Source organism: Musca domestica, unplaced genomic scaffold (genome assembly GCF_030504385.1).
Source record: "Musca domestica strain aabys unplaced genomic scaffold, Musca_domestica.polishedcontigs.V.1.1 2, whole genome shotgun sequence".
NCBI lineage: Eukaryota > Metazoa > Arthropoda > Insecta > Diptera > Muscidae > Musca > Musca domestica.
Window position 1 is genome coordinate 16,412,542 of NW_026712249.1, and position 22,308 is coordinate 16,434,849.

The 22,308-nt window shown below is 28.6% G+C and overlaps 1 protein-coding gene across 4 annotated transcripts in view; it reads left to right on the top strand.

Annotated features, from left to right (window-relative positions):
• Nucleotides 1-306: 306 nt before the first annotated feature.
• The window catches only part of LOC101893869 (uncharacterized), a 121,601-nt gene continuing 99,599 nt past the window's right edge, over nt 307-22,308 (top strand). The window contains exon 1 of one of the 4 annotated variants that reach the window (XR_009342081.1): nt 307-1,176. Coding sequence is in view for 3 of the 4 variants with exons in the window: in XM_011294752.3 (XP_011293054.1) it covers nt 1,095-1,176 (82 nt within the window). In the remaining variant the exon portion in view is untranslated. The remainder of the gene's footprint in view (nt 1,177-22,308) is intronic. The other 3 variants (XM_011294752.3, XM_011294751.3, XM_011294750.3) reach the window with 3 other exon arrangements.

Here is a 22,308-nt window from a genome sequence, read left to right on the forward strand (position 1 = left end):
CGTCGCCAAGAGAAAGAAAAAAAGAAATTTTTCTACACTTGCTTGGTGTAACTCGTCTGTTGTCTTTGTGTGCGTGTGTGTAACATAGCTATGTTTGGGGGGGCCTTCTCATTGACTCTGCCGTTGTTCGTTTAGACAAAGCTTAAGGCTTATGATCTTGCACTGGCAATGTTTAGTCGCACTTGAATATCGGAACGGAAAGCACGCCACTCTGGAAGCCGTAAAGAAACGTTCACTTTGAATGAATTTTAACGCGTGTGTCGCAAAATTTCTTAAAAAATAAAAAACGGAGAAGAAATAAGTCATTGGCCAAAAAATGATGGTGGATTTTTAAAACTTCCTAATTTCAAAATAAATAAAAAAAATTAATAAATTATTAAAAAAATATAATTTACTCATATCAATTCCAAGTTCGATCTTGAAGAAAAGTGTTAATTGTTGGAAATAAATAAAAAAGAAAGTTTGAAATCTGGGGAAAAAATTCAATAGCCAAAAATAAAACAAAAAAATTTTATGTAATTTTTTTACCCCACTGTGCCTTTTTTACCCAACTGGCTGCCTGGCAGTTTGGTGTCTGGTGCAACCTGCTGTGTGTGTAACGGTGACATACTTTTTCTTTAAGAAAACTTCTCACAAACAGCCAACAACGACAACAACAACAACAACGTGAGCTACTGCGGAGTCAAGCTAATGAAAAAATAATACAAATCAACACGACTTGAAATTGTAATTCACCTGTGCAGCCAAAATCTTGGATACCAGCGAGGAACAGTTACCGTTTGAAAATCAACTAAAAAAAAAATAAAATTAAATAATTAAATCGAATCGAAATAAACCCACCAATGAAAGAGAAATCTTAATTACAATCTCCCCTCCAAAAAAAGATAAAAAAGGGTTCTCTCTCTGTGTAACCTCAAGTGATCAAATGTGTTCCTCTTCAACACCTTGCTGCAATTAATCATATCATTCGATCATTTGTCATCGTCCAACATCTAGAACTCATCATCCCAAAAAATAAACTGAAATCAATTTTTTCTGGACTTCTACTTCACGTCGGCTTCATAGACCGACCATCACCACCACCTGTCTTCAAAATGCCCAAAATCTCCACACATTTACTGTTGCTGATCATTAGCCTATTGGGCTATCATGCTCGAATCGATGCACAAAATATAGGTGAGTATGTCATGGCGATGCCAGCCTGTTTAACGGGACGACTTCTTGCCCGGCGAGTTCTGGCTGCAAGCAATTTGTCGTTGGTAGTGTTGGAAAAATAACATGGAAAAACATTTTCATACATTTTTGTATATTACGATGTTTTTTGTGGCTCTTATTATGACTTGGTGCTACTTAGCCACCACCACCAACATTAGGCCAAAGTATTAATAAAAACAACCTCTGTTCTTAACAGGTTATTGTGTCCGCTTTTTATGTCTGCTTTTTTTGCATTCTAAGTTCCTGTTTTCCATAATCATACTGTAGAAGAAAAATACACGGAACAGCAGGGGGCATAAATTTAGCACATATGGAAATTTGTTAGTGAAATCGAAAAAAAATAAATAAAAAAATAAAAACTTTGCTGCTGAAGTAGAAATTTGAAAATTTATTTATTTTTTTTTTAGAATTTTTTTTCCAAGAAATTAAAAAAATGAAAAATATGCTGCTAAAGTAGGGATTTGAAAATTGGAAATTTGGTTATTTTTTGAGATTTTTTTATGGATTGAGAATTTCCAAAAAAAAAAAAAACGAGAATTATGTTGCTGAAGTAGGGGTTTGAAAATGGAAATTTTATTTTTTGAGAATTTTTTTATGGATGAAGAATTTCCCATGAATTTTTTATTTAAAAATTCGAAAATTAATTTTTATAAAAAAAATTATGGTGCTGAAGTAGGAATTTGAAAATTTATTTATTTATTTTTTTGAGAATTTTTTCCAAGAAATTAAAAAAAAATGAAATTATGCTGCTAAAGTAGGTAGTAGGAAATTTAGATATGCTATTTTTATTGGATAGAGAATTTCCTAAGAAATTTTTATAAAAAAAAAAAACAAAAATTATGTTGCTGAAGTGGGATTAGAAAATCGGAAATTTAATTTTTTTGAAATTTTTTATGGATGAAGAATTTCCCAGGAAATTTTTATTTATTTTTTTATATAAAAAAATTATGGTGCTGAAGTAGAAATTTGAAAATTAATTTTTTTTTTTTGGAGAATTTTTTTTCCAAGAAATTAAAAAAAAAAAATGAAAATTATGCTGCTAAAGTAGGTAGTAGGAAATTTAGATATGCTATTTTTATTGGATAGAGAATTTCCTAAGAAATTTTTATAAAAAAAAAACGAAAATTATGTTGCTGAAGTGGGGTTTGAAAATCGGAAATTTAATTTTTTTGAGATTTTTTATGGATGAAGAATTTCCCAAGAAATTTTTATTTAAAAAATCGAAAATTAATTTTTATATAAAAAAAATTATGGTGCTGAAGTAGAAATTTGAAAATTTATTTTTTTGAGAATTTTTTTTCCAAGAAATTAAAAAAAAATGTAAATTATGCTGCTAAAGTAGGTAGTAGGAAATTTAGATATGCAATTTTTTATGGGTTGAGAATTTCCTAGGAAATTTTTATAAATAAAAATCGAAAATTATGTTGTTGCTGAAGTGGGATTTGTAAATTGGACATTTATTTTTTTGAGATTTTTTTTATGGATCAACAATTTTCCAAGGAATTTTTTTTTAAAAAATCGAAAATTAATTTTTATAAAAAAAGGAAATTATGTTGCTGAAGTAGGGATTTGAAAATGGAAATTTAGTTATTTTTAAGAATTTCTTTTATGGATTGAGAATTTCTACAATAATTTTTATAAACCAAAATCCAAAATAAAGTTGCCAATGTAGGGATTTTTAAATTGGAAATTTAATTTCTTTGAGAATATTTTTTACGGACGAACAAAAAAAAACTTAAAAAAACAAATTTTTATAAAAAAAATTAAAAATTATGTTGCTGAAGTGGGATTTGAAAATTGGAAATTAAGTTTTTTTTTATAGATTTTTTTATGTATGAACAATTTCCCAAGAAGTTTTTATTAAAAAAATCGAAAATTAATTTTTATAAAAAAGACAATTATGGTGCTGAAGTAGAAATTTGACAATTTATTTATTTATTTTTTTGAGATTTTTTTTCTGAGAAATTAAAAAAAATGAAAATTATGCTGCTAAAGTTAAGTAGGAAACTTAGATATGAGATTTTTTATGTGTTGGGAGCAAGCAATTTTTATAAACAAAATGGAAATTTATGTTGCTGAAGCGGGATTCGAAAATTGGAAATTTAGTTTTTTTTTGAGATTTTTTTATGGATGAACTTCCCAAGTAATAAAAAAAACGAAAATTATGTTGCTGAAGTGGGGATTTAAAAATTGAAAATTTCCTTTCCCAAAAAAATGTTCTTAAAAAAATCTAAAATTAATTTTTTATAAAAAACGAAAACTATATTGCTGAAGTAGGGATTTGAATATTGGAAATTTTATTTTTTTTTTTGTTCTGAAAATTTATTTATGGATAAAGATTTTCTCAAGTAGTTTTTATAAACAAAAACCGAAAATCATGTTGTTCAAGTAGGGATTTGGAAATTAGAAATTTAGTTTTTTTGAGAAGTTTTTTATGGATTGGGAATTTTCCAAGAAATTTTCATAAATATTAACCCATATTGATAAGGAGGATAATGTTAACCTGATATTCGATGACATTTTTTAAACAACTATTTCTTTTATTCTCACCAATGAAACCTACGAATGAAATTGAAAATGATTACTCAACAAAAAATGGATTTTCATTTGAGGCCTGACATTGCGAAAAAGGGTCGGCAGTTTCAGTTCCAAGATAAAGGATATAGTGAATGGGAAATTTAATTCAATTTTTTTTTCTTCAAGAGAGAGACATTCCATTACAGAATTCTTTAAAAGCGAGGGAGAACCTCTAACGAACAAGGGACAATGATACACATTTTTAATTTTCAAAAAAGTAAAACTCCAAAAAAAAAAGCAAAAATAGTAATTTGTAGTCAATAACTAAAATAGGGGGTATCATTATATAACTGCTGTACCAAAAGGTGAACCTATATTGATAATTTTTTGTTAATAGTTTTACCACATAATTAGAACTCAAAATGCCGAAATTTGGCAATATTAAATAGAAAACATGGCCAAAACGTAAAAAAAAATACTTAAAATCTAAATCCTCTCCACAAGGAGGGCCATTTCATAAAGTAGACAAGTATGACTTATTTTTTATTCGAGTCATTCTGGATGTAATCCAAAAAACTTTATCAAATTTCAAAGCTCTATGCTAAATATTGTGAAATATATCCCAAAATAATTCAGAAAAAATGATTCAGAAAAAAAATGTTTTTTTTACAAAAAATAAATGCTATTTTTCTATGGTACATATTACGTTTAGAAATTTCTTTTGTTCAGAGACTCTCAATAAAATTTGATGTAGAATAACTCTTACTTTGAGAGTTTCTCAAAAAATGAAGTTTCAATGAGGAATTTGACTCAGATTGTAAACGCATTACATTAACAGTCAAAAAACATAAACATTTAAAATCTACTTTTAATCCATACATTTCGAATGTAATTTTCTTAAGAAGTATTATACCCAGACATATAGTTTATTCTGAAACTTATAGTGAAATTTTATGTAGAATATTTCCTCCTTTATTACTTTTTTGCTAAAACGAATTTTTATGTTACTTACATGCCTCAACTCGAACAAGGCCGAAAAAAAAGTTATCAAAAAAATTTGGAAATAATTTTGTGACTTTTTTTGGCAAAATGGAAACAACTTTTTTCTTGATATATAATGGGAATTGAGATTTCCTTTCTTTAGTGACTTATAGTGAAATTTAATGAAGATTATTTCTGTCTTTGACAGCATCCTTCTAAAACGATTGGTTTTGGAAGAATTTTGCATTACATCAAATTAGGTTCGACTTGAAATGTTTTTTAATATTTGTATATATTCCTAAAGGAGTATTCTAGTAATATAATTTTCTTGAAAACTATTTTTCCTAGACGTATAATTTTTTCTGAGACTTATAGTGAAATTTAGTGTAGAATATTTCCTCCTTTGAGACTTTGTGTCTAACACGAAGTTTGATGTCACATTCAGGCGTAAACTTGAAAGAGACCAAAAAATCCAAGAAAACTAGAAAATATTTTTTGCATTTTTTGCCAAAATTGAAGCAAATGTTTTCCTGGTATATAATGGAAATATAAATTTCATTCCGTTGGTGACTTATGGCGAAATTTGATGAAGAATATTTTTGTCTTTGAGGGCATCCTTCTAAAACGATTGGTTTTAGGAGAATATTGCATTACATCATATGAGGTATGATAGAAAATATGTTTTTAATTTTTTTAAATTCCTAAAAGTGATGTATATCGGCAATGTAATTTTCTTAAAAATTATAAAACCTAGATATTTGGTTTATTCGAAAACTTACAGTGAAATTTGATGTAGAACATTTCCTCCTTTGAGACTTTGTGTCTAACACGAAGTTTGATGTCACATACAGGCATAAATTCGAAAGAGGCCAATATAAAAAAATCCAGGAAAACTCGAAAATATTTTCGCAATTTTTCGCCAAATTTGAAGCAAGTGTTATCCAGGTATATAATGAAAATATAGTTTTCTTTCCGTTGGTGACTTATGGCGAAATTTGATGAAGAATATTTCTGTCTTTGAGGGTGTCCTTCTGAAACGATTGGTTTTAGGAGAATATTGCATTACTTCATATGAGGTATGACTGAAAATATGTTTTTAATATTTTTAAACTCCTAGAAGTGATGTATATCTGCAACTTATGGTGAAATTTTATGTAGAATATTTCCTCCTTTGATGCTTTCTGCCTAAAATAAAGTTTTATGTATCTTTCATGCCTCAACTCGAAAAAAGGCTGAGAAAAAACTTTATCAAAAAATTGAGAAATATTTTTGTGACTTTTTGGCCAAATGGCAAAGCAACTTTTTCTTGATATATAATGGAAATATAGATTACGTTCCGTTGGTGACTTATGGTGAAATTTGATGAAGATTATTTCTGTCTTTTACGTCATCCCTCTTAAACGATTGGTTTTAGCAGAAATTTGCATTACATCATGTGATGTTCGACCTGAAATGTGTTTTTAATATTTGCATATGCCTAGGAGTGAAGTATTGTGGAAATGTAATATTCTTATAAACTATTAAACCTAGATATGGGGTTTATTTGGAGACTTATGGTGAAATTTGATGTAGAATATTTTCTCCTTTGAAGCTTTCTGTCTAAAATAAAGTTTTGTGTTACTTTCAATCGTCAATTGAAAAAAAACTAAGAAAAATTTAATAAAAAAATTAGGACTTTTTTTGGCAAAATGAAAGCTATTTATTTATTTATTTATTTTTTTTTTTTTTTTTTTTGATATAAAATGGAAATATATATTTCATTCCGTTGGTGACTTATGGGGAAATTTGATGAAGATTATTTCTGTCTTTGACGGCATCTTTCTTATTCTATTGTTTTTGGGAGAATTTTTCATTACATCAAATGAGGTTCGACCTGAAATGTGTTTTTAATATTTTTCATTTTCTAGAGTTGGGAAGTATTGTGGCAATGCAATTTTTCTAAAAACTATAATTCCTAAATATATAATTTTTTCTGAGACTTATAGTGAAATTTAGTGTAGAATATTTCTTCCTTTGAGACTTTGTGTCTAAGACGAAGTTTGATGTCACATTCAGGCAGTAACTCGAAAGAGACCAAAAACATCCAAGGAAACTACTCACCAATAACTAAATTGTGATTTTGTAATATTATAACAATAATGCTAGAAATTTTGCCTAATTAGTTTGATATTAAAAAAAAAATATGAATTTTGTTTTGATTATTTTTTTCCAATACCCCATGTTTGCCAATTTTAACCTTGGACCTTCTTCATAGAGGCATCCTCCTATATTTTTTTATTTATTTTGCCTTCTAAAATTTCCACTCAAAATTTTTGTATCAATTTCAAAAGCCTAATTTTTTCAAGGTTAAATTTGTGAACGTCTCATCTCCAGTCACAATTGAAATAAAACAAATAAAAATGTTAATTCAAATATATTTTGAAGATCCCATGTCCAATGGTCAGTGGCAGCAACAAATTTCATGTTCGTGTCTTAAGTCTTTTGTTTGCTATAGTTAAGGCAAAACTTTCAATTGTTAAAATGTGTTTTTATTTTGGATTTTTTATTTTAATTTAACAATTAAATGTAATTTAAATTCAAATTGCAAACCACAAAAAAAAAAAACAAAAACCACCTGTTGCTGTTATTGGGTTAATGAGGAGAAGAGGTTCCAAAAAAAAAAGTAAACTGGGTGAATGGTTGAAAATGAGGCAGTTGTAAAATAGTAAAAGTTTATGGCCAATAAGGCAAATGTGTATCAAGGGCACAAGAATGGGAATGCTGAAATTAGTTTCCCTTTCTAAATTTTTGGCCAGACAAATAGAAATGAAAACTCAAAATATGACATGAAAAAAATTATTCTCCAAAGACCTATTTTACCAAATTATTGTCATTTTTTCCAACTATTTTATTGGCCACACCTGTAGTGGATCGACAAGTTTGCATTTAGTCCTACTTATGCACGTTTTCTTTAATATTTTTTTATTCATTTTTTGTTATATTTTTTTTTTAATTTTTTGTAAATATTCTAATCCCCCCAAAAAAGTCTTGGGTGCTGACATTTTCTTCTCGTTCCCCTTATGACGTCGCAAAATAAACATTAAAAAACTAGACCTTAGTTACAACCTTCTTTCTTTCCATTCCAACTTCAACTTTTTTTTGCTACAACAACCATTTAGCCATTAAACTTAAGTATCTTGTTAAAGTTGGTCAATTTGTAGTTGGGCTTCAGTCGCTTATTTTTTTTTTTTTTGGTTTCTTGGTCAATTAGCCATGCCAGATTGGTGGTGCTTGTGCTTGTCTTCCTTTTAGTATTTTGGCCAAGTTTGTCATGTTTTAGTGTTGTTATTGCTCACTTTTAGAATTCTTTTTTTTTTCTTTTTGGTACCTCTTTAGGTTCTTGCAGACTTTCTTTTTTTCTTTGTTGGCCATTTGTCTGTGCTGTGTTTCTAACAAGTAAATATTTATTTTGACACATACATGTCAAATGGGCAACGGCGACTTTATTAGTGCTATTTTAGTGCCTAACTTCGTTGAAGAGCCATTTGATGGCGGGTTTTTGGCTGTCAAGATTCTTTTTTTGTTAATGGGCGTTAAATGTTAGTCAGCCGGCAGTTGGATTTACGAGGTTTGAAGGAAGTTTGTGTTGTTGGATTTACTTTGGGAGAAAAATGAATCAGAAACAGAGAATCATTAGGTGAGCCTGTGAAAGTTGAATGACGTTTATAGGGGGAAGATACCAAAAGAGGGAAGTGGGTACCAGAAGTTTGGAAGTGGACCAAAGTTGGACCTTACTCCATAACATGAGGTTTATTTAAAAATTCCGTTTGCAAAACCTCAAATTCACAAAAAATGCTAAATTTTCCGAGAACGAAAAAGGGTTTTTTAACCTGAAATTGATCATATTTTTCTATGATACATATTCGGGTTACACATTTCTTTTGTTCAGAGACTAATAATGGAATTTGATCTAGAATATTTCCTCCTTTGGCACTTTTCCCAAAAAATCAAATATTATGGAAGATTTTGACACAGATTGGAAACGTATTACATGAACAGTCAAAAAACCAAAAAAAAAATTAATTTATAAATGTAATGTTTAATTTTAATTTTCATAGAAACTATTATACTTAGATACATAATTTATTTTGAGACTTAAGGTGAAATTTGGTACAGAATATTTCCTCCTTTAATACTTTCCGCCGAAAGCTAAGTTTTATGTCACTTTCATGCCTCAACTCGAAAAAGGCCAATGGAAAATGCACCAAAAAATACGATTTTTTTTTGCGAAACTGACTCAAATATTTCTTTGACAAATAATAAAAATATCGTTTCCTATTCGTTGGTGACTCATGATGAAATTCGATGCAGAACCTTTCTTCCTTTGACATATTTCCCAAAAAATCAATTATTTTGGAAGATTTTGAGTCAAATTAAAAATGTATTCAATTAAGAGTAGAAATGTGAAGAAAAAATTTCCACCTGTAATATGTAAATTTGGAATGTAATTTTCTCAAAAACTATTAAACCTAGATATATGATTTATTTCGAGACCTTCGGTGAAATTTGGTATTTATGGTGAAATTTGAAGTAGAATATTTCCTCCTTTAATACTTTCTGTTTAAAATAAAGTTTTATGTTACATTCATGCCTCAACTCGAAAAAGGCAAAAGAAAAATGGACCAAAAAATACGATTTTTTTTTTTGCGAAATTGACTCAAATATTTCTTTGATAAATAATAGAAATATTGTTTCCTTTTCGTTGATGACTCATAGTGAAATTTGATGCAGAATATTTCTTCCTTTAAAACTGTCCCCAAAAAATCAAATACTATGGAAGATTTCGACTTAGATTGGAAACGTCATAAATAAGCAGTCATAAAACGAAAACAAATAATTTCCACTTGTAATATGTAATTTTCGAATGTAATTTTCTCAAAAACTATTATACCTTGATATGATTTATTTCGAGACTTAAGGTGAAATTTGGTCTAGAATATTTCCTTCTTTAATATTTTCTGCCTAAAACGAAGTTTTATGTGACATTCATGCCTTAACTTAAAAAAGACCAAAGAAAAATGTAGCAAAAAATGTTATATTTTTTATTTATTTATTTTTTTTTTTTTTTGCAACATTGGCTCATATATTTCTTTGATAAATAATAAAAATATCGATTTCTTTTCTTTGGTGACTCATAGTGAAATTTGATGCAGAACATTTCTTCCATTGACACTGGTCCCAAAAAAATCAAATATTATGGAAGATTTTGAGTCAGATAATAAAGGTATTAAATTAACAGTCATAATACGAAAACTAATCATTTTCTTTTGTAATATGTAAATTTCGAATATAATTTTTTCTAAAACTATTATCCTTAGAGTTATGGTTTATTTTGAGACTTAAGGTGAAATTTGGTATAGAATATTTCCTCCTTTAATGCTTTCTGACTAAAGCGAAGTTTAGTGTTACTTGCATGTCTCAACTCGAAAAAAGGTCGAGAAAAAATTGATCAAAAAATACGAAATATTTATTTATTTATTTTTTTTTTTTTTTTGGCGAAATTGACTCAAAAAATTTTAAAATATCTAATAAAAATATCGTTTCGTTTTCGTTGGCGACTCATAGTGAAATTTGATGCAGAATATTTCTTCCTTTAATACTTGTCCCAAAAAATCAATTTTTGGAAGATTTTGACCCAGATTGGAAACGCAATCAATTAACAGTCACAAAACGAAAACAATAATTTCCACTTGTAATATATTATATTCGAATGTAATTTTCTTAAAAGCTATTATACCTAGACATATAATTTATTTTGAGACTTGAAGTGAAATTTGGTTTAGAATATTACCTCTTTTAATGCTTTCTGTCACAAACAAAGTTTAATGTTGCTTTCATGCCTCAACTCGAAAAAGGCCAAAGAAAAATCCACCAAAAAATACCAAATATTTTTGATTTATTATGGCAACATTAAATCAAATATTTTTCAAATATCTAATAGAAATATCGTTTCCTTTTTGTTGGTGACTCATAGTGAAATTTCATGAAAAATATTTCTGTCTTTGAAGTCATCTCTCTTAAACTATTGGTTTTAGGAGAATATTGCATTATATCATATGAGGTACGACTTAAAATGTTTTTTTAATACTTTTAAATTCCCAGAAGCGAAGTATTTTGGCAATGTAATTTTCCTAAAAATATTATACCTAGCTAGATAATTTATTCTAAGACTTGTAATGAAATTTTTTGTAGAATATTTCCTCTCTTGACACTTTGTGTCAAACGCTAGGTTTAAGGTAACTTTTTGGCATAAACTTGGAAGAGGTCAAGGAATAATCCAGGAAAACTAGAAAATACTTTCGCAATTTTTTGCTAATATTGAAACAATGGTTTTCCTGTTTTGTAATGGAAATATAGGTTTCTTTCCGTTGGTGACTTATGGTGAAATTTGATGAAGAATATTTTTGTCTTGGAAGTCATCCTTCTAAAATGATTGATTTTAGGAGAATTTGTCATTACATCATATGAGCTATGACTGAAAATATGTCTTTAATATTTTAAACTCCTAGAAGTGATGTATATCGCCAATGTAATTTTCTGAAAACCTATTATACCTAGATAGATATTTTTTCTGAGACTTATAGTGAAATTTAGTGTAGAATATTTCCTCCTTTGATACCTTGTATCTAACACGAAGTTTGATGTTACGTTCAGGCATAAACTCGAAAGAGGCTAAAAAAAATTCAGGAAAATCATGTGATGAATTTTGGAATATATATAGATATATAAGGTTTCCTGACAGTTATTGTGAAATTTGGTGTAGAATATTTTCTCCTTTGACACTTTGTGTCTATATAAAATAAAAAAAAATAATTTAAAATTACCTTAAAATCAAAAATTAAACCTTGCAGTGGAAAATTTTAAAAACGTTTTCGAATCTAACTTTTTCGCCAACTCCACTAAATTACCAGCCATTAACAAATTTGCCATGGCCGTTTTCCATTTCCAAAAAGAAAACAACCCAAACCCAACATTACCCCTTTCTAAAACACAATTTTAGCCATTTATTTTGTTTAGCAACTGCAACAAACTATCATTGCATCTAATCTCTTCAAATAAATTCCTTGGACTGTCACACCAGGTAATTAAATTTGCCACACAAAAATGAAACACTACGAGATAGCAACAACAGCAGTAACAACAAGATTGCAACAGATATAAAAGGAAAAAGAGCAGCATTTGAAATATTTTTTCACACTTTCATTGACCCAAAAACCTCGACTCCACTCGGCTCAACACCGCTGAAGTCACAAAATCAAAAGATTTAAGAGCCAAACTTTTTTTATTGCAACCAGGCAGCCAGCCAAGCAGTGGCAGGTAGGCCGGCATCATGCCAAGGCAATGAGCTATGCTGCAATGAAATTTTCTTAATTTTAATGTGTGCAATGAAAACTCAAAAAAAAAAAAAAAAAAAAAAAAAAAAAAAACAGCAACAAAATTACCAAGCAAAAAAAAGTAATTTGTCGTTTTTGCTGTTTTTATTTTCAGTTTTTTTTTGTTTTATGAAAAATACCACAGAGCTACCAGCCACATATCTTTAATTTAGTTTTTTTTCTTCTTCTAAATCATGAGTAAAAAAATCACCTGCCTTCAGCTGCACCTGTATTTTTGTATTTGAGTTAAATTGCGATTTTTTTTGATTGGGGCATACAAATATTTTCCAATCGCCTCCAGTGGCAACCAAATGATTGAGAAGGAATTTTTTTGTTCATTTGAAGGTGGGCTATCAATGTTGATATCAATTTGTTGTGAAAATAATCAGCAATTTACAAAGTTATTTATGGTATTTGCAATGGAATGCAAGGCAAATAATGAAAAAAAATAAAAATAAAATAAAAAATATATTTTTTTAATTTTACATTTCTAAATTCCAAAACAGTTCGAATTATGAAAAAGAAAAAATATTTCAATTTTTATTAATTTTGTTTTAAGTGATTTTAAAATTCACCTTAAATTCGCCTCTGAAAAAAATTTGAAACCCTTAAGGAGCTTCGAAATTATTTTTAAAAAGACAGGAGCTTCAGAGCTCCAAAGATTCTATAAAAAAAAATCGCATTTAAAGTGCCTCTGAAATCAAGAGCGCCACAAGGAGTACAAAAAATAGTATAAAAAACATTTCAAATAGCCTCAAGGAGTTCTAATATTTTTATAAACGAGTTAAAAAGTATCAGGCGGTTTTGCCGACAGATGTATACCCTCAGCCAGAAGGAGTGGACCCTCCCATCTCCGAATTCTACACCAAATGTCCTTAAACGGATTTGGCCCAAAGGAATCTAGGTTCTAAAACGTTTTTCAATGAGGCACGTTTTGGCCGTGTTAAATGATATATACCCTCCCTAGCCATATGGCTGAGGGTATAACTAGCCATACGGCTGAGGGTATAAATATTTCCATTTTTTTCATTTTATAAATAACAATAAAAAAATCAAATTTACAAAATATTGGAAAAATAAAGAAAAACTCAGCCTTTTTTGGGCAATGAAATATTACTTATAAAATTCACTTTAAAGGAAACTTGAATATAAATTTATAATAAATCGAAGTCAAAAGAAGCCTCGAGGAACTTTGAAAAAAATCGCTAAAAAATTAAACTTAAATTGAAGCCTCAAAACCTAAAAGAATCTTATAAAAATCCTGAAGGAGCTTCAAAAATCCACATTAAGGGATTTATCCAGATTAAATATCTAAATATCAGATTTTGGAAATTATTATAAAAAGAATTAAGCCACCCAAAATAGGTCAGCTGTTGAAAGAAGACAAATAAAAAATATTTCCTTTTTTCAAATTCCAATTCATTATTTTTAAATAAGAATAAACATTTTTCTAATTTATAAGATATTTCAAATTTTGAAAAGTAAATATATTTTTAGTTATTTTTTTATTAATTATATATTTATTATTATTATTATTTTTTTTAAATTTGAAAAAAAAAAATCTAATTTACTATTTTAAGTTCCTTTTCATTCCTATAAAATCGTTTACAAACATTAGTAGAACTATCTAAAATAAATCATTTTTAAATTTCTTGTTTAGATTCTTAAAAAAAAAAACGTTTTAAATATTCGCCCATTTTATCAAAAACAACATTGCAACAACATTTCTTTTCATTCTTCTTTAAATAAATATTCATACAATTACATTAATTTATTTTTTTTTTCAAGAATATTTTATAGAACAAATTTTACAGAAACTACCGTTACATTGTCATCTATTTCTATTAAATTATAAATAATAAAGAGTTTGTATTTTCCTAAATCTGTAATATAAATTAATTTTTTGTCATCCATTTTGGGCCCTTAGAACAATACTCGTATATTTACTTCACAAAATATATGTTACATTTAACAAGTTTACATTTTCAAATATCAATTTATTTCAAAGAATACATTTTTAAACACAAAGCCTTAAATGAAATTATTTATTTTATATTAAATTCTAATATGACAAAGAACAGGTATTTTTATTAATCATTGTCTTTAATATAAATTAATTTCTTATCAATTCATTAAACCCTTAGAACAATATAGCTCTGCCCCCATACAAACATATGTTACATTTGAATAATTTACATTTCCAAATATAAAATTTCTCAAATCTTCCAAAATCTTCTGAAACACCTTTAACCCCCACCAATAAAGTTGCATCATTAATTAACAAAATCAAACTGTACATTAACCCTAAAATCAACAATGTTCACACACACACACTTGCATGTGTGTGTGAGGGAAAAAACAACAACAATACAATAGGCCTAAGCCATTCAACTCTTTATTTCTCCAACAAAGCAATCTGTAAAATCAATGAAGAAAAGTAGTTTTCTTTTATTTCTATGCAAATTAGGTGAACCACTGAGTCTGTTTACATTTTTCTTTCTTCTTTTTTTCATCTTCTTACATTTTTTCTGTTTTCTGATAATGAATTTAATATTGAAAAGAGAAAAAATAGAAGTAAAAGAAATGTTATTTACATGGAAGATAGATATAACATACATGGATAATATGTGAAGAGAAGAAAGTGTTAAAATATACCAAGGCATTTTAGAAAAATTGTTAAATAATTTTCCAAAAAATAAATAAATAAAAAATTTTTTTTTTTAAATCAAAATAAAAAAATAATGTTCAAAAAAGTTTTTCACTTTTTCACAAACAATTCTTAAAGAATATTGTTTGTAATACTTGAAATGTGTGGCTAACCATTAGTTAAGAAATATTCGTTTTTGTTCAGTTATATTAGATGGCAAGACATTTCTAATGGTTAACCAGTGTCAATACATTGAAATACTTTGAATACTTTAATATAATATTCCAATCAAAAGACTTAAGACACATGCGTGATCCAACCCTTAGTACTCAATAATATTTGTATACCAATACGAGTGTGGGAAATCTCATCAACTTTCTCTCTCTCTCTTACTAAACTGCAAATGAGATACATTGTAAGTACTTCTCTAAATTGTTGCGGCCTTTAAATCAGGGGTGCTCAAAAAAAATATCTCTTTTCAGTCAAATTTCTCTTTGCTTATTTAAATCAAGAACAAAACAGTGTTAAGTCATTATTTATACAAATATTTTTTATCCATTTGCTTTATAAATTATTTTGGCAAACATTCCTGTTTAAAAACAATTAAATAGAACCGTAAAATATAAAGAAAAACAGAATTTTAATTTTCTCCTAAATTATCTCTTTTTTCTCTTCATGTTCTAGAACACGGGTTTGAGCACCGCTGCTTTAAATGCATTTCTCGTTTCTCCAAAGAGAGGCAAATTATCTTCCATCAACAGGAAGCAGCCCTGCTCAAAACCGTGTTCTAGAACAGGAGCCGAAAAAAGAGATCATTTAAGAGAAAACTAAAATTCTGTTTTTCTTTATATTTCACGATTCAATTTATTTTTTTTTTTTTAACATGAATGTTTGCTAAAATGATTTATAAAGCAAATGGATAAAAATATTTGTATAAATAATGACTTACCATTGTTATGTTCTTGATTTAAATAAACCAAGAGAAATTTGACTGGAAAAAAATATTTTTTCTTGGCATTCAAATAAATAAATTTATTTTGATTTCTGTTATGATTATTAAAATTGTTGCCCCTCTATGGATTAGCTTCCGAAGAAATGGCCCAATATTGTCCATTTCGTATGGGACTTAAATAATTATGATATAAATATTGCGAAGTGCCAGGTTTGAATTATATCGATAACTTCCTTCAATTTATATGAGGTATGAGATAATTTTTTGAAAATTTTAAAATGTGCTTGGGGGTACCATATAGTAGACGGAAGTATTCCATTTTTTTTTTCATATAATACCGATAAAAATATTGGTATAGGCAAAATTACATGAAAATCGAACATTTATATTAAATTTTATGCGAAAACATAAATTCCGTATTCATCTCAAGTTTCAGGTTGAGAAAAATATTTAGATATAGTAAATTGTAAAGAATCGCTGACTTCTTTCGCAAGTTGTGGCAGATAAAAATATTGAAAATTGTGACCCTTTGTGGGTGAGGTATCAGAAGGGTACCTTCATCTTCAAATGTTTGTATGTGTAATGTCTGAAATGAGTTGGATGTTTAATTCGGTTTTCTTAAGCGTTTTGTTTTCAAATCTTTACCCTTTGTGGGGGAGGTACCAGAAGAAATGTTCCGATCTCTACCATCTTTATAACATATCTTGCGTTAATGAAGATGTTGAGATGTACCTAATCTTGAATGGAATCGGATGTTAATTTCGCTTTTTATGAGCTTCATGGATATATAAAATTTTGAACCTTTGTGGGGGAGATTCCAGAAGGAGTGGACCGATATATCCCATCTTCACGACAGATTTTTTGTTAGTGGAAATAATGGGATGTGTGAAATATGAAGAGAACCAGATGCCTTTTTCGAATTTTATAATAGTTTTGGTTAGTCAAAACTTTGGCCCTCTGTGGGGGAGTTACCAGAAGGAGTGCACCGATATATTCCATTTTCACACCAGACCTTGAGTTAATAAAAATATTGTGATACGTGTAATTTGAAGACCATCGGACAATTATATCACATATTTTAAGAGTTATAATTATTCAAAATGTTGACCCTTTATGGGGAAGGTACTTGATGGAGTGGACCGATATTGTCCATTTTCACACCTGACCTAGAACTGACGCAAATATTAGGATGTGCAAAGTTGGAGCAAAATCGGATTATCCTTTCTCTTTTGGTGTAGTAAAATATTTTTTATTTTGATATTTTCGACCTTTTGTGGGGGTGGTACCAGAGTCGACCCATCTGCAAACTCGATCTAAGCTTGATAATAATATAACGATGTACCAAGTTTGGACCAAATCGGGTACTCCCTTTGAGAGTTATCGTGCGCTCCAGGCAGGCAGACAGACAGATGGAGGGACGGACATCGCTAGATCGACTCCAAATGTCCTGAAACGTATTTGGTCCAAAGAGACCTAGGGTCTAAAACAGTTATTTCGATGAGGCACATTGTGGCCGTATAAAATGATATATACCCTCTCTAGCCATATGGCTGATGGTATAAATAATCACGACAAAGAAACCTCAAGGAGGTCTGAAAAAATCACCTCAAGGAGCTCCAAAAAAGAAAAAAAAAACGTTTTAAATCAAGAAGCTTCAAAAAAATCCAAGTTAAAGCTACCCTAATGAGCTCTAAAATATTTAAAAATATACGTTGAGGGCTCCAAAAATTCTTTAAAATCCAAACAGCAACCTTAACCTTAAAAAAATCACTGAAAGCTTTGAAAAAGACCTTATTTAAAAAAAAAAAAACTCATGTCCGTATCCCAGAAAGCTCTGAACAAAAATATTATTTTTAAAATATTTTTTTTTTAAATATCCATATACAGGGTGCCCCGAAAAACTCTAGACATGAAAAATCACCTCTAGGATGTCACAATGAGCTCTCAAGAAATATTTAAAAAATGCACTTTAAAAATTTGTAAATCCATTTAAAACCATTTTTCTGCCCAAATGTCTCAATATGATATTTTTTCTCTAATCTATAACGGCTTTTAGATAAAAAAAAATTAAAATTTATAAAAAAAATTAATTTAAATTTGTAGCGCTTAATGATTGTCCAATCAACTATTTGCACAGTTATCTATAAAAAAATATTAACTCAGTAACCCTCCTTTTAACCCCGCCTATCTAATCGCTCTCCCATCAAATACCAGTAGCCAGCTCTCCCATAACAAATGTAGATCAATTGCACTCTGTGATTAGTAGTTGCATAGCGTAGCAAACTAAACCCAATTCAAAACAAAATGAGAAAAAATTCCAAAAAATAATTTTCTTCATTTTTTTTTGTTTTTACCTTCCAAAAAATTTTTGCACGTTTCGTTTTAGTTTTTAAGCTACCAAAACCACCACCATCACCTATTAATAATGCAAGTAAATCCCATCACAATTGTAGTGCATCACGGCAAGGTAAGCATGGCCAAGTGGGTAGAGGAATTGCTACAATTGCTATTTGATTAAAAGGAAAAATAAAAAAAAAACCAAAAAGAAAAAAACGTAAGAAAAAAAATGGAAAAATATTTCGAAGAAAATTTAGAGCAAATAACTGTATGAGTTGTTATTTGGTTTAACCTATTTGACCTCCCCAAATCAAATGTTGGTAATCAATTGTTTGAAATTAAAAATGAAAACGTGTTGAAGAGCTCGAAAAACATTTGTTATGGTCTAAAACAGCGTTTTAAGTTAAATTTCGGAGAGAAATGAAAGTTGGAAAATATGAACAGTAATTGAGAGTACTAGTAATGTAACTGACAATATAAATATGTTATGGGTCTCTTTTCACTGTTATTTTAGAAGAGAGAGTTATGTGTACCTTAACTAAACAAAAGACTTAAGAAACAAACTCAGTGCATTTTTACTCTTTTGAGAAATGCGGAAAGAGAGAATCTCATAGGATTCCATTTACAATTTTATTCGTCTTATTTGCAATTCAAAATATTTCCGTTGTAATTCAAATTACAACTTCGTTGTTTTTTTTTTTTTTTGAAAAAAAAAATGTAACAGATTTTTCCTCGTAAAATATTCTTTATATTTATTATTTTTTTATTATTATTTTATAATGCTCCAACTTTAAAAATCCTAACTTTTCCATAAGTGCTAGGTCAGGTCAGGATCAGTTTTTAGGGTATGAGTTAGTGAATATTTTAAAATGGCCAAAGCTCCTTAGATATTGACTTTTCGAGATTTTTAGATATTATTTGTGCTTAGTTTTTAGGGCATAAATTAGTGCAAAAAATTGACAAGATCTGTCCACTGCATCAAGTAACTCCCCCACAACGACTCAAAATTTTGAATAATTATAACTCTTATAAAATGTGATGTAAGCCTCTGATTGTCTTCAAATTACACACATCACAATATTTTTATTAATCCAAGGTCTGGTGTAAATATAGATAATATCGGTTCACTTCTGTTGGTGCCTCCCCCACAAAAGGGTCAAAATTTTGAATATCCATGGAACTCATAAAACGGGAAATTAACATCCGATTCCATTCACACTTGGCACATATCAATATCAACTCAAAATTTGTCAAAAATATTGTAGAGATCGGACCACTCCTTCTGGTATCTCCCCCACAAAAGGTCGAAATTTTCAAAGAAAATATTTTATTGCACAGAAAGAAAAAGAATAAGCCGATTTTGTTCCAACTTTGAAAATCCTAATATTTGCATCAGTGCTAGGTCAGGTGCAAAAATGGACAATATCGGGCCAACCCATCAAGTACCGATCCCACAAAGGGACAACATTTTGAATATCTGTGAAGGTAATAAAACGAAATTAACATCTGACTCCATTCAGACTTGGAAAATCTCTATATTCCTATCAACACAAAATCTGTTACAAAGATGGTTGAGATCGGACCATTTCTTCTGGTACCTCCCCCACAAACAGTCAATATTTTGAATAACCAAAACGATCATAAAATCCGAAATAATTCGGTTCTCTTCAAGTTACACACATCACAATATTTTAATTAACCCAAAGTCTGGTGTGAGATGGGATATATCGGTCCACTCCTTCAAGTACCTCCCCCACAAAGGGTCAAATTTTTGATTATCCATGAAGGATAATCCATCCATCGTTCAACTCAATTTCGACTTCATATATCTCAATATTTTGACACATATCCAATCCGAGCCAGAATCTCCCTTTATTTTTCATTTTTTGGGAAAAGTGTCAGAACAAGAAATATTTTTAAATCAAATTTCATGGTGAGTTTCCGAACAAAAGTAATTTGTATACTCTATATTTACCACGAAAAAAATTTGTCAATAAAAACATTGTTTCATTTTTGGAAAAATAAGCTTATAGCCGTACCTTATGTGAGTTCATGCCAAAATCTTCAGCATAGCATCATTTTAGGAGGATGACTTCAAAGACAAAAATATTCTTCATCAAATTTTACTGTAAGTCATCAAGAAAAATAAATCTCTATTTTCATTGTATCTTAAATAAATGTTGGCATCAATGTTCCCGAAAGACGAAAATATTCCCTAATTATTTTTGTATCTGTTTTTCCTTAGACTTTTTTCGAGTTGACGGCTGAAAGTAACATAAAATTTCGTTTTAGGCGCAAGGTGTCAGAAGAGGAAATATTCTAGACAAAATTTCACTATAAATCTCAGAATAATTCATATATCTAGGCGCTATAGTTTTTAAGAAAATTACATTCGAAATGTATGTACTATAAGTAAAAATTATGCCGTTGCCTTTTTTACCATTAATTTGACACGTTTTCAAAAGTAGCTAAAATTTGCCCTTATTTTTCATTTTTTGGGCAAAGTGTCAAAGTAGGAATTATTATAAATCAGACTTCATGGACAGTCTATAAACAGAAGAAATTTTTATATTCAATGTGTACTATGTAAAAATATCTTATGTTGTTGTTAGTAAAAACGTTGTTTAATTTGTTGAAAACATGATGTTATAGCCTAAAGTAGGCTGAGTTTATGCAAAAATCTCCAACAAAGCATCATTCTAGAAGGATGATTTCAAAGACAAAAATATTCTTCATAAAATTTTACTAAAGGTCGCTAAAGAAAAGAAATCTGTATTTCCACAGTATATCAAAAAAATATCTGCATCAATGTTCCAAAAAAAAAATCTAAAATATTTTTTTTATCAATTTTTCCTCTCATTTTTTTCGAGTTGATGCCTGAAAGTAACACAAAATTTCGTTTTAAGCGAATGGTGTCAAAAGAAGAAATATTCTAGACAATATTTCACTATAAATCTCTGAATAATTCATTTATGTAGGCGTAATAGTTTTTATGAAAATTAAATTCGAAATTTATGCACTTAAAGTAAAAATTATGTTGTTGCCTTTTTTACTATTATTTTAACACGTTTTCAAAATTAGCTAAAATCTGGCCTTATTTTTCATTTTTTGGGCAAAGTGTCAAAGTAAGATTTATTCTTAATAGGATTTCATGGTGAGTCTCTGAACAAAATAAAATTGTATACTTAATATATACCATAAAAAATTGGAGTCCATTTTTGTCAATAAAAACATTTTTAGTTTTTGAGAAAATTGGGTTTATAGCCTAAAGTACGCTGAGTTTATGCAAAAATCTCCAATAAAGCATCATTTTAGAAGCATGATTTCAAAGAAAAAAATATTCTTCATTACATTTTACTAAAGGTCGGTAAAGAAAAAAAATCTGTATTTCCACAGTATATCAAAAAAATATTTGCATCAATTTTCCCAGAAAAAAAATTTAAAATAATTTTTTTCTTATACATTTTTCCTCTCACTTTTTTCAAGTTGATGCTTGAAAGTAACATAAAATTTCGTTTTAAGCGAATGGTGTCAAAAGAAGAAATGTTCTAGACACAATTTCACTATAAATCTCTGAATAATTCATTTATGTAGGCGTAATAGTTTTTATGAAAATTAAATTCGAAATTTATGCACTTAAAGTAAAAATTATGTTGTTGCCTTTTTTACTATTATTTTAACACGTTTTCAAAATTAGCTAAAATCTGGCCTTATTTTTCATTTTTTGGGCAAAGTGTCAAAGTAAGATTTATTCTTAATAGGATTTCATGGTGAGTCTCTGAACAAAATAAAATTGTATACTTAATATATACCATAAAAAATTGGAGTCCATTTTTGTCAATAAAAACATTTTTAGTTTTTGAGAAAATTGGGTTTATAGCCTAAAGTACGCTGAGTTTATGCAAAAATCTCCAATAAAGCATCATTTTAGAAGCATGATTTCAAAGAAAAAAATATTCTTCATTACATTTTACTAAAGGTCGGTAAAGAAAAGAAATCTGTATTTCCACAGTATATCAAAAAAATATTTGCATCAATTTTCCCAGAAAAAAAATTGAAAATAATTTTTTTCTTATACATTTTTCCTCTCACTTTTTTCAAGTTGATGCTTGAAAGTAACATAAAATTTCGTTTTAAGCGAATGGTGTCAAAAGAAGAAATGTTCTAGACACAATTTCACTATAAATCTCTGAATAATTCATTTATGTAGGCGTAATAGTTTTTATGAAAATTAAATTCGAAATTTA